The sequence below is a fragment of the Mesitornis unicolor genome, unplaced genomic scaffold (genome assembly GCF_000695765.1).
Source record: "Mesitornis unicolor isolate BGI_N332 unplaced genomic scaffold, ASM69576v1 scaffold11840, whole genome shotgun sequence".
In the NCBI taxonomy this organism is placed as follows: domain Eukaryota; kingdom Metazoa; phylum Chordata; class Aves; order Mesitornithiformes; family Mesitornithidae; genus Mesitornis; species Mesitornis unicolor.
The window spans coordinates 1,490-15,464 of record NW_010160367.1 but is presented as its reverse complement, the minus strand read 5'-3'; the positions used below and the strand labels follow the sequence as shown (position 1 = coordinate 15,464).

General features: G+C 37.3%; 1 protein-coding gene across 1 annotated transcript in view; it reads left to right on the top strand.

Annotated features, from left to right (window-relative positions):
- The window catches only part of LOC104544858 (membrane-associated guanylate kinase, WW and PDZ domain-containing protein 2), a gene marked incomplete at its 5' end in the record, with an annotated part of 71,587 nt that extends 58,000 nt beyond the window's left edge, over nucleotides 1-13,587 (top strand). The window contains 2 exons of the mRNA XM_010189843.1: nucleotides 8,531-8,562; nucleotides 13,390-13,587. Coding sequence (XP_010188145.1) covers nucleotides 8,531-8,562; nucleotides 13,390-13,587 — 230 coding nt within the window. The remainder of the gene's footprint in view (nucleotides 1-8,530; nucleotides 8,563-13,389) is intronic.
- Between the last annotated feature and the right edge of the window lie 388 nt (nucleotides 13,588-13,975).

The following is a 13,975-nucleotide window of genomic DNA, read 5'->3' as shown; positions in this document are numbered from 1 at the left end:
TACACTTACTTATTTTTATTCTTTTATTAGCAAGTTTTATGATCACTGTTTCAGGGATAGGATTAGCTGGTTTTCAAATCAGGATCAGGACACAGAGAGGAAAATCCTGAGAACAAGGAGGAAAAGTCTGTAAGCGTTCAGGAACAGGGATCTGAAGAAGCAGATAGCTGAGAGGAAACATGAATGTGCTGATTGAATCTAGAAGAGAGGGAACTGGTAACATAGTTGTCAACACTAAATATCTGATGACTCCTTTTCATCTATGCCTTAATATGAAGTTTACATATAAGCAAATGAATGGATTTATTACTGAATTTTTTTTTCTCCCATACTTACTGAAGACTTTTTGTGAATGTATTTTCTTTAAAAGAACTTTAGGACACTGTGTACAAACAGCTTGTGCTCCATCTGCATTTTAACAGAAAATGTTTGCAACATGCCTCAGTATTCATCAGTGACATGCCATAATGTAAACGGAGATTTCTCTAATGTGCTTAGAAATTGTAAAAGCTTATGTGAGAGCAGATTCTAAACACATGAAAGAGCAGACACTGGCATAGCTAGAGTTTCTGACTGTCAGAGAACTCTGGAAATATGGTGCAGTATTCCTAAAAAGTTAGTTTTGAAGTTTAAATTAGTTTTTGGTAAAGTCAGGCTGAGTTGTCAGACATGTTCTTAGCAAGTACCCAAAGCCCTTATGGGTATGAAAACACTCACAGTCCCTTCTAGAAGCAACATTCATGAGCTATCAGGACTCTGAAGACTTGATTTATATTCTGAATTATGTTGCTGATTCAATGTGTGTGACATATACCAGTCTTTTCACCTTGCTGTGTCTGCTCAGCTCAGGGTAAGTTGTGTGCAATGGTATGTTTGCCCAGGATGGTGCATTATTTGCATTACCATCTCTTGCAATGTTAGAGCAGTACAGTAGAGAGCGTAATCCCTAGCCTGGACATGTAAACTAGCAACACTGATTTTAGCAGTGGTCATTGGATGACACAGATGAGCAAAACTGCAGATTCTTTGGGGAAATTTTTCTCCTGCCAAACAGAAGATTCTTTTTCTTGTACATACTGAAAAATAACCTTGACTTTTTCAAGGCATTGGTAGAGTTTACAACTTGCAAGAAGACTTCTGAGCACTCTTTCTCCACTCGTCATGTGCTAGTACCTGGACTTTTTCTACCTGGGTTAGTATTTACATAAAATACATATGTTATAGACCTCACTGAGGAAAAGAATTCCAGTACTACTTGCAGTTGCAAGGATATGGACCTAAGAATTTGAGCTTTTAGTAGGAACTTCTGTAATAAAAGGCAAGAGACAAGTGGCTTCCTCCATTCCATAAAATATTTTTTTGTACTCCAGGTCCAGTTATCCCAAATTGTACTGTAGCAGCATTTTCTCTGTTCCAAGGCATGGCTGTCCTTCAGATAATATGGTTTGCTATCAACAAGGAGATAAATCTGTAACAGTGTAACATTCTTCTGGTAATAGGTGCCAGAAAAGAGAAGAAAGTTAATCTGTAAGTGTCACCCAATGAGACATTCTGCAAGTGTTTAGTATCAAACTTTGTCTGTGGAAAACAATGTGTTCTTGTTGACCACATAAAAAGCTGCTTGTTCCAAAAATATATTTCTCATTTACAGAAACTGTTGTAGATTTTTATTATTTTTCCCAACTCTAGTATATTTAAGTATCCAAAAACTGTCACTGATAATGTTGCATTTACCTCTGCACTATTTTAGCTATGATCCAGAAATTCTCTGCTTCACAGATAACCAGATTAATTCTAAGGAGAGGGCATTTAGTTTGTTGTTCTTTTCTATTTTCATACATTATTTTAACTCCCTGACTAATAAACAATTCACAGAGCTGTAGCAGCCAAGGAAAATAAATAGCTGTATGTCCATTAGAATGTAAATTAACTCATTACTGTGCCAGCTTCTGACCTTTTTGATGGCTCTGTTCTTGCTAACAAAGACACTGCTATTCATGAAAGTGAAAACTTAATGGTAGCTTGAGATTCTCTGGTGTATTTTAGAGAAAATTCTCATAGATGCAGGTGACCAGTGAGCATCTCAGCTTGAACAGCAAGTACTTCTGTCATGCATAACTTTGAATAGATATCATTTTTTTAATTATTTGTGAAGATCTGAATATTATTGAAAACATGTTGCTTAAGAAGGCTAGGTCAGTGAAACTTCATGAACTGCACAAAAAGTGCTCCGATGTATAAAAAGATGACTATTGATTTAATACCTGATCCCACAGTCAACAAAATTTTTGTATCAGTTCTATACACTTCAGTCAGATGAGATCAAGTTTAATTTCCCAAGGTACTCCTCTATCTCCACAATGTTTCTGATAAACCTCTCCATCTCACTCTTCATGCTACTCATAAAGAAAGCTGCAAGTTTGTAAGGAAGAAATATACACTTGGACTTATGATGCCCCCAAGTCATCTGGAGAAGAGAGGAGCCACAGAAGGTGCTAACCCAATGAGGTCTAAAGATCCAGCTGACCTTCCTATGAACTGTGCTTGGTCTTTGCCTTGCACTTTCATAGAGTGATTATCTGTGCTCAGGAATGTAGTCATTCTTTGGAGTCACTTTTCACAGGTGTAGTTGGCCAAAGAGAGTGAAAAACAGTGCTGATTTGGACTGGAGAACTGCTTCTGTAGCAGTCTCGCTTGGACTGAGATCAGGAGCAATGTCACGGTGGAGCATAAAGCAAAATGTCATCACAAGCAGCTGCTAAGGATTAATTTGTACCATTGCAAGTCTCTTTCGGGAAAAACTGTTTAATAACACGTGGGCATATGCTTATAGCTCTAAAGAAGACAGACCTATTTCACAGCTTTCTAATCTGAACCTGCATTTGATATAACAACTGCCGACTGTAACCAGCCTTCATCTCAGTGCAGCACAGTGCTACATCTCTTACTTGCCATGCTGCCAGTGTGTAGCCTACTGCAAGGGAAAAGACACTGGGTCTAACCATATATAGGGCTGTGGGCCTGACCAAACAGGATGGGTCATTCATCTCACCCTGATGTGGGATGTGTTGATCTTTGACCCATTGCATCGGGTGTCATCCCAACCAATGACCAAATGGATCCTCCACAGCATGGCACCATCACTCTGAAGGACAGCTGACAACAGGACTAGCTAACTATGCTTGAAGAGCTAGAGCTCCCAGTCTTCTTACACCTACTCTTTCTTTCAAGGTAAATCACCTCTTTGTTATTGCTAGAGTAAGAGCTCAATGCTTAAAGCTGTTTGAAAGTGGTGGACCTTTGACAAAATATTACGTGGCAATGATTGATTTTATTAGAAACATAACTACTAATACATCACTTGATATTTTAAATCTGACATGATCAATCCAAACATTTTATCACCTGCTTGTTTTCATAAGTATTATTTCCATCTATTCTAACTCATTGTTTCCTTTTAGATTTTCTTTACTACAGTATATAAATTAATTTATTTATTCTCATTGATCAAGTTTGTTTACCTGAAAAGGGGAAAATATTTGAAGAATAATTGAGTTAATGCTATATATTTGTTCTATGTACACACAAAAAACCCTCATTCTCTCTCCCACCAGTATTTTTGGAATTTCACCTGGAGGATATTTTGCATCTTAATGAGTGAGCCCAATTGTAGCCTGAGATCTGTGCACCTAAGCCAACCACACCTACCATAGCTCAACAAAAGATAAACTTCAGAAGGAGAAGCCACATGTAGCATGAATGGTACAAAAGAGTTCCCTGCATCTTGATGATGGTGTACACCATGAGTCTGAACTCTCACAGAAGTTCTCCACTGTCACATCTATTTGAAGTTAATGGGTATTTGACACCTCTGGAGCTGAGGCCCCAGTGTAGACAACTGATAGACATCTCAGGGATCCCAGTAAGAGAATGAAAAAGTACGGGGAAAAGATCTACTGTTACAGTAAATTTATACAGTAACTTTTCTAGAAAGGAAAACTGCTAAAGTGAAGAGTTGTCACATGGATGGTGATAAGATGCCCATGGAGTCAGTTAATGCTCTGGGAGTGCTCGTCAGCCATCTGTTCGTTGACTTCCAAGTACCTAAGTGAGAAAGGTCTGTGCAGTGTTTGGGACAGCTTTGCTCAGGAAGCCATATGCAGCAGAGCTTTTATAGCTCAAAAAAAACCCCAAGAAGCCTTGTGAAAGCTAATGGGCAAATCACTTGCTCTACCATCAGTGCGACAAATGATGTGGAGGGAAGTTGACGTGCCCTGAACATTGCTTTGGATTGTAAGGCTTTATCTTTGATGCTGTCATTCCTCCCTGCAGCACTACCATACGCCGTACCTGCAGAAATCAATCTGTTCTCTGGCTTCAGTTTAATTATATATATATACACATCTGTCATGGAGGTGAACATCATTAAAAGTCTTGTGGTTTAGCAACACCTGGTTACTTGTGATTTTACTATGTCTTAAGAACTTTTTCAGGAATCAGTACAGAAATGTGAGGAAATTGGTTTGTCTAGTGGAAAAGAACAATGGAGATGGAAATGTAGTGAAAAGCATGCACGTGCAGCAGACTAATAACTGAAGTCTGGTTTTGTATTATTGACACTGTGGAATATGCCAAAATCAGGATTTTAACAGACAACCAAAAAGAAACAAATCAGCACACTATCTTGCAAATGCTCTAAGTCCTGCCTGATAAGCTGCTTTTAGAAAACTAAACTTTCCGATAATAAATACTGGCTGAAGTGTAAGACATGTGAAATCTGTAAGCATATTTTATGATAAAAGCATACTTAAATTTGTATATATGAAGAAATAGATATGACTGTGATGTGATTTGTCTTTTGTAATAGGCTATCTTCATCAAAAAGGAGAAGTACAGTAAACTGAAGCTGGAATTTGCCTCAATCTGAAAAAAAGGAAAAAAAATTCTCCTCCAAATACATTTGAATCCAAAATCTGTTACTGGTGTTTTTTAGTAAAGTTACAACACGGAAACCATCACAGCTTTGATTTCCAGGGAAGCTGATTTTGGAAAGTTGTAAATATAATTTAGAAAGCAATGTCAAAAATATTATTTCTAACACTGCTTTGTGAGAAAATGTAATTCTGATTTTTAAAAAGCATATGGTTATTGCTGTATCTCAGTTTATTTATTTAAAATGAAACACTTAAAATTTCAATAAAGGCGTAGGCCACAAGCTGCTGTACCTTGTTACAGTTTAAATGGCCAACATTGAAAAATAAATCATTATATTCTCAAAACTAGCTTTGAAGAAGTATATGAGGTTATGTATTTTATCCTTGCATGTTTACATGTTACATTACATTACTCTAGGGGGTGACCATAGGATTTTCATGCTAGCGTCTGCCTGAGTGGTGGTAGTTGCTCTTTGATACAAGCCAGCAACTGTCCACTCCTTTCCAAAACTAGTTCAGACCTGTCCTGCTGCCTTTACATGGAGTGTTAATAAAGACTTATTTAAAACTAATAGAAAGATACAAAAGTCTTCATAAAGTGAGCTACAACTTATGTGGTGAAGCTGTTACAAGAAGGGATGGCTGTCAGGCACATGGGTGAGCAGAAAGTCACTCATGGGAAGAACAAGCTGGCTCAAGTATCTTTAGGTGGATCTAAGCTGGCTTTTGTTACTTCAGATTTTGAAATTGTATGTGAATATGGAGATGAGGAGTGTTTATATGTGTATGTACATAATATTCTCAGCTACTTAGGTTTTTGTAGAAGACATCACAAGTTGGACAGTAGGAGGAGGGAGGAGGAGTAGAGGGAGTTGGGGGAGGGAGAAATGGAAATCTAGAAGTGGAATCAGGAGGTTATTAGAGCTTATCCAGTATGTGTGCTTAGTTAGATGTGAGTTGATTAAAAGGTTGAGCAGTATTAGTACTATATTAATACTCAAAAAACGTTGAAAGCGGCACTCTTTGGAGAACAAATTTCAGTCTTGCCTGAAAATCGGTACTGGATTGGTGCCAGCAGTTGCCATTCAGGTAGGGTCCCGCTGTCTCTAGTGGGGAATTCTCACAACATGCAAAGAACTAACACCATGAATTCAAGGGAAAATGTGGTGTTTTGAAGTGAGGTCAAACTAAGTGAAAGTCCAATGCTTTTCATTGCCAGTTGTAGATGTGCCTGCAGAAGGCCAACTGAGTATGCACTACATACCTGTTATTAAGATATATGCTTCAGATGAACTTCCAAGCCTCAATTTTCTACATGTAGTTATGCAGAACAATATTTAGAGGTGAATGTTAGAAGGGAGCATCCAGATTACACAGGAAAGTGCATTTTACATTTTTTCCATGTGAAGCTTCTGTTACACTTAATGTGTAAGCACATATGCATGTATGACCACATGCATTATACTTTTGAATTAATTTGAAGCAGTGGTTGCATGGATGTAAATACCAATGATCATTCTTGACATGTTTGGTTCACAACAACTATTCATAATCAGTCATGTTGAATAACTGATAATGTCATGCATTGTCTGAAGTTGTGTTTACTTTGGGAAAAAGGATGTTGAGTGTGACTGCCATGAAATACATTAAAGATATAAGATAGGCTTTCCTAGTCTTTGACATAGGTGAGAGACCGTCTCATTTATATGAGGTCTTGGTCTAATATCCAAATTTAAATCTGAGGAACGGATTTTAATACTAGTTCCAAGGTTTGTTACTTTTTGAAATTTACATGCTTTTGTACACCTATGGATATCCAATTCGTTTTGTTGTTTGTTTTTTTAATGTTACTTTGGATCTTTTACTTCTGTGGCATCCAATATCAGTTAGTTTCCTTAACTTAATTTCATGCTGTGTGAATAAGTATTGCCTTTTATTTGTTCTGAGTGTAGATGTTGTCATCTGTATGTTGCAGTCTGTGCCTGCAGCATCAAAGCTAAATATAAGTCCATGTTCTCCTTGTTTGGGTGAATAATTTAGGTTTTTTTTAATTGAAGGGGTTTTTCATGAAATCTTCACTTGATGTGTTTGTCATTATTTAGTTGATTTAGAAATACATTTACGTTAAATAAGTTTCTACTATAGAATCTTTAACACTGAAAGTGGTGTACAATCCAGATCTATACAGAGTACCTGTTATCTCAGTTTGAATTTGCAGATGGAAAGAAATCTGTCTACTTGTTAATATAGCAGTTTTTTTCCAGACACTGTAGAGTCAGTAAAAATAAACCTTTCCTGAGTTACTTTTCCCAATATATGTTTTGTTTGAAAGCACTATCATCAGTTGCTACATCAGCTGTACAAAACAGCCACTGTTGCTCTGCAAAAGGCTCAAGTGCTTTTTTGCTCCAAGACTTTTTTAGTCTAAATGAATTAGTTATCACAAAAAATAACCTCATTATCATAGAATTCTAATAACCTTAAATATTACATACAAATGTAATTCCTGTTGTGATTTGTCTGTAGAAAGCTACTTTCCCTAGTATTCTTGTGATTTAATTTTTTTTTCTAAACTCGCTTTAAAAAAAAATTAAGTCAGTATTACTCTTACAGCTTAATTCATTTTCTGAATGAAAGAGAAGCCTTCCTAATAGATATCTTAATTGAAACCCCATTTCAGTTTCTGACAAAACAAATGAACTCTTTGTTATAAGCTTTTAATATTACTTAGGAAGGACCACAGCCTTTTTTTTTTACCTGCTAGTAAATTGAGAATGACTTTTTTAATGAATGCTATGCTGAAAGCTGGTACTTTTTTTAAAATGACTCAATATTTAATATTTCATAAGTTTTTTAACTTCGTGTTGCATAAGATAAGATCAATGTTTGCAATGAGTGTTTCAAATTATGTCCTTTTATGAAAAGGACATATCTGGAGTTTTAAACATTTGTAAGTTACAATAGTTGAAATTCATGAAAGTCACTAAAGCAAGTTATCTGTCAGTCAATAACCAAGGAAAAGGACATAACTAATTCTGTAGTCATGTATCACTTGCTAACTATGACAAGAAAACAGGACAGTATCAAAACAAGCAACCCTTCCAAGACTTGGCTACCTTATCTAGACTGATGAAACAGTTATTTTTCTCCAGGCTTTTCTTCTAAAAACATCTCTTGTATTATTAGGTTTTGTTGATGGGATGTTCTGAATTGCTTCTTCTTAAAGGTGCGACTGCATTTGACACATCAATACCAGGTCATTTGGTGTCTTATCCAATGTCCACCAAGACAATTGGAAGTCCTTTTGTTTAGTTCATTTAATTTCAACTTAATCCCATGCTGTTTGTAAAATATGGCAATGATATCAATAGCTCCACTTGCATATATATATATATACACACATATATATATATGCATTTATTTTTTCTTAGAAATTATCCCCTGTGTTTTGTGTTTTCACCTGTTGTGTGTAGAGAATTTTCATATATATCAGTATTATCTGCAGACCTGAATGAGAATGGGAGCATAGACACCACTGAGCCTCCACTCTTTATGCGTCAGAAAAATCTGCTAACGTTATTTTTTGTTTATTTCAGGTTTCTTTTCTCCATGGAAAACTCCAAAGCCTGTAAGTTTCCTTTCAAAATTATACACAGTGAGTTCATAAGATGACTGTCATTTAAAGCAAATTTCTATAGACTTTCATTTAACCCTCCTGTTCCCACCTCATGAGGCATCTCTCAGCAATGCCCCAGTTCCAGGTGAGACAGCATCAGGAGTGGCCTCAATAATAAGCTCTGCAGATCTGTTGACTTGGAGTCTGCCAGCAGCAGTCTGCAGAAAGGAACATCTCAATGTTAAGATGGGTGTTCAAGAACCAGAAATACAGTGGCTCAAAAATAAGGCGCCTGGAGGAGAAGGCAACAGAAGGCCCCAGAACTGAGGCCAATCTAGTTGGCCTTCTACTTGGTGATCTCTTTGAAATACACAACATGCACTTTTTTCTGGTTTACAAGTGGCTTGAGCTTAACATCTTTAAAGTGTTCATTATTCTTTCTTGCATTACTAGATCTAGAGCTGGAAATAGTCAAATTTCGAGTGAGAGCTTGGACTAGGTAACTTCCTGATGTGCCTTCTAACCAACATTTCTTTGTTTCTATGATTTTGACATTAAATCCCAAAGTATGAAGAACTTTCCTACTGTAAGACTGTAAGCAATGACTATTTATTCTGTTCATGCAACAATATGGTTTTTTGAAGTTGTGACAATTTTCACAGTGTAAAAAGAAATCATATAGCTACTATTTTTGGTTGTCTGGTTTGATTTTGGTTTTTTTTTTAATTTGGCTTTTTTATTTAGATTGTAAAGACCTTAAGATAGTGCTTATCTCTCATCAGATGTGTGTAGAGCGATAAAGAGCCCTGACTGCCTGCAGGCTTCTAAGAGCAATAGGAATAACGAGAGCATTTTGTGCAGACACGGTACATGCATGCAGGCTAACTGTTCACAGCTACTCTATTTTCGATTAGTCTCAGCAAGAGAGCTTACAAATGCTTAACCAGGTTTCGGTAGTACGCACTCCTCTTGTCACCACTTTAACTAGAGTAATAATCAGACATAAATTTCTACTGCCCAAGAGGTGAAGATTAAATGGAAACCCAGTGCCCCTGAAGCATGGAGTGTCCACAGAGATTCTGAAGCAGTAAGGCCAGCACTGGGAGATACAGAAAGCCTTCCCAACACCACAGCACAGCCCTGTGGGTGTGTAACAGGAAAGAAAAACTAGATGGCCCCAAACTAGGTTTCTTTTCTGCTTGGGTGACTTCTGCTGCCCCCGCAGCTCTCTGGCTGCACAGGGAAGAAGCACCCACCATTTTTTAAAGCAAAAAGAGGACCATGGGCCATTGGCTGGAAGAGAAGAGGCAAGCTCCTCTCCTTGAGGCAGGGGCCCAGGGATGGTGTGCACTGCGTCTCAGTGTGCTCAACATCCCAGAGTAACCTGACCTGACAGAAATTTTCTGTGGTTTCTATGTATATAGTGCATATATTATGTATATAATATGCAACACAATTTTATTGGAGCAAAATTAACTTCAGCAATGCTACCAAACCATTACCCCAACTTAGATTTGTTGCCCTGAACTCAATACTATTTTAGTATTTGGAAATACTCATTTCCAAGATGCCTTCATCTGTGAGCTAACATTATGATAACTCAAATTGCAAAACAGTGCTTGACTATTTAATTAATTGATATGGGTTTGGGAGATATAATTCCCCTTGTGTTTATCTGTCCATGCAACTATTTATGCTAGCAGCATTACCCACAAGTAAGAATGTTTTTCTCGGTTTTTAACTTCACATTTAATGAATTAGAGGTAACTAGCAAGCAAGAATTAGACATATGGGACCCAGTAGGGTTATGCCAATTGATCTCCAGTTTCTTGAACTTCCTTCAGGGAAAAGTTTGCTCATCAAAGACAATGATATTTTCCTTTCTGTTTTTAAAGCCTTCTTGAAATATTTTAATTTTATTCAGTTTCACACTTTGAAAGAGGTGAGTGTGATATCTGTCTGGCACTGTCAAAAAAATTAGGGATCTTTCACTTCTAGATGAACAGGGCCTGCATGTCTTTCTACTTCATAGTAGATAGTTTGGATTCACTGACTTGTATTTTTCTTAGATTCCTCACTGAAGGTAAAACCTAAACATAATTCTCCTTTTATTTTTCTTTATCATAAGTTACTGGTATTAAGCCCAGTTCTCCTTTCCTATTTAGACATAAGGGTCATAATCAGGTTTCTTTCTGGAGACCTTTGAATTTACACTTCAATGATACAATGCTGTGCTGTATGTATGTTTATATATACCCAAGGTAATTCCTTTAGAGCAAGAACAGCTATCAGAAGTATTATTGTGACATTTATGTGAATTACTAAACAGACTAATTTATCCAACACAGATTATAAACTTGGTGTAAAGGGTATCTGAAGGTGCCCTTAGTTACTTTTCCATACCTAAGCTATTTTGATGATGCCGTGGTTTAACTCCAGATAGGAACTAAGCACCACACAGACACTCGCTGTCTCCCCTCCTAGTGGGGTGGGGAAGAGAATCAGAAGGGTAAAAGTGAGAAAACGTGGGTTGACATGAAGACAGTTTAATAGATAAAGCAAAAGCCACACAGGCAAGCAAAGCAAAAGAAGGAAGGAATTCATTCACTAATTCCCATTGGCAGGCAGGTGTTCAGCCATTTCCAGGAAAGCAGGGCTCCATCATGCATAAAGGTTATTTGGGAAAACAAATGCCATCACTCCAAACGTTCCCTTCTTCCTTCTTCCACCACCTTTATATGCTGAGCATGACACCACCTGGCATGGAACATCTCTTTGGTCAGTTGGGGTCAGCTGTCCCAGCTGTGTTCCCTCCCAGCTTCTTGTGCATTCCCAGCCTGCTCACTGGTGGGGTGGAGTGTGAAGCAGAAAAGGCCTTGAATCTGTGTAAGCACTGTTCAGCAATAAGAAAAACATCCTTGTATCATCAACACAGCACAAATCCAAAATATAGCCCCATACTAGCTACTATGAAGAAAATTAATTCTATTAAAACCAAAACCAACACAGGTGACATCTCAGGTGTCTCCATATGTATCGCACAGGTTCGACATACCTATAGAGCACTCCTATATCACATCCGAGTTGCTGTCTTTTGTATCTGACCCAAAATAAATGTGCCTTTCTTGAACAACATTGGCAAATATTGAATACAGTATTCCATATCTTCACCATTAGCAATTCATAGTACTACTACTTTCCTTTCTCAACTTAAACATCATATCTGATGCATAATAGTGCATGTAAGTCATCCTATGATTGACTGATATACCTAGATCTTCCTTCTCTTCATTGTTGCTAATGAACCAGCCCTACTTACTGCTGAAACTCTGATGGAAGCACAGCTTGAATTATAACACTACTCTGTATAAAGGAGGTCTTCAACAGCTTGAAATGGACAATATCCATTTTCTGTTTATTTTGAAGTAGGAAGCTAAGAGTGTCAGAACACCTGGGATGTGCAGAGTGATAGTTACTCAGCATGTTCACCAGGAGGACTCTAAAACATCTGTAGTCCACACATACTTGGTGTGGAAAAAGCCTGATGCTGTTAATCATCAAAATAGAAAGCAAAGCCTACCTGCTGAGCCAAACAGCTTCTGAAACTGAGGAACTAAAGGCAAAGGATAATCACAGAATTTGTAGGGCAAACCTGTGGTAAACCTTCAATCATCTTTGATAAGGCACTGCTGATACAGTACTAGAAGTTGCTGGTACTTAATTAAAGTTCAGTTTGCTTCCAATAGTAATTTTTTGTGTAATTAAGTGATTGTTGGGTTATGTGCAAGAACACACTCTTCTGGAGGCTTTACCATACTCTGCTTCAGAAGGAGTCACAGAAAAAGCCAAATATTCATTTCCTGGTGTAAACATCTGTTTTGTGTAACTTAGCCTCTTTAAATTTATTTGCTAATGCAATTTAATTAGTAGCCAACTCCTTCAAAAATTAAAATGCAGATCACCAAGGCTTCTTTTGCACAGTCTATTGTATTATCTCCTTTCTAGCTTGATGTACTTGTGAGACTACTAAGGGCAATCTTGGAGAAAATCTTGGATTAAGCTTTCATGCTTTCATGTGTAGACAATACACTGCGATGTACTTCTCTACTCTAAAAGGTCTGGAAGAGTTGAAAAGCTAATCCTGTGCTTAGGAGTTTAGTTGGATGATGACAACATTTTTTATATAAGAAAGAAACAGTAAGAAATGAGAAAGACTGCATCAGACTAATGCATACTTTTCTCTCACCATGTTCTATACTTTATCACTGGACATTCAACTATCACTAGATGCTCAAATACCTGCAGTAATAATTTTCCCTTTGGGTTGGAAGGGTTTTTTTTCTGTTCAATTGAAGCTGTGAATTCTGCTCACAGTTACAGTAATCTGCTTCTCCCTGGGCAGCTGGCTGTTTTCATATGTTCTCAAAAGATACAACATTAAGATCATTCAGTTGCTACCCTCTCTGGCCACTCCTTTGACAAGCTCTACTTTCAGTTATGTCTTTTGATGAATCTGATAATTGTATCTTCACAGACCCACAGATTCTGCCTTTAGCAAAATAACTTTCAATAGCTCAGTGCATTCTGGGAGAGGCACTCAACAGGCCTCAGGGGTAATGCTCAACCCTAGTCCATATGAGGTCATACTATCTGAGAAAGATCACATCTTCCCATAAGCAACAAACAGCGCAACACACTCCTTTCATCTCAAATGACAGCAAGGTGATTTGCTAATTTTACAAAATACATCTTTAACTGAAATCAGTGTCTTTGGTCTCATTGTTGAAATCACAGTTTTTGCAAAACTTCATCTTTATTCTCTGTATGATTTTATTCCAGATGATGGAACGATGGGAGAATCAAGGCAGCCCTCAAACAAGCCTGTCTGCTCCAGCTATGCCGCAGAATATTCCCTATCCACCCACTCTTCACAGGAGTTCATTTCCTGATTCAACAGAGGCCTTTGATCCACGGAAACCTGACCCATATGAGCTGTATGAGAAATCAAGAGCTATTTATGAAAGTAGGCGTAAGTGAAAGCCCTGTTCACCCTGCTGACCATTTAATATTTTAAGCTTTTGCCTATGAATGAGTCACTGCTAACATATTTTTCTGTAATTATCTTTCATAACTTAAAGAAAGCAACTATAATTCCAGTAATAGAGGCCATTATAAATTATTCACAATTTCTACTCTTATACATTTTCCTACATCTTGCCTAGATTCTGAAGTTTGATTTTCATAGATTTTTACCCTTATATTTTTGCTTTTCTCATTTTGACTGCTAAATCCTTAGTGAAGAACAGTCTATGTGTCACCACATTTTGCTGTGCTATTTTCTTCATAGTTAATAAATAGGAGGACATGAATATATCAGTACAAAATTGTTTCAGTAACTTTCACTTTAAAGTGAAGTTTATTGAAG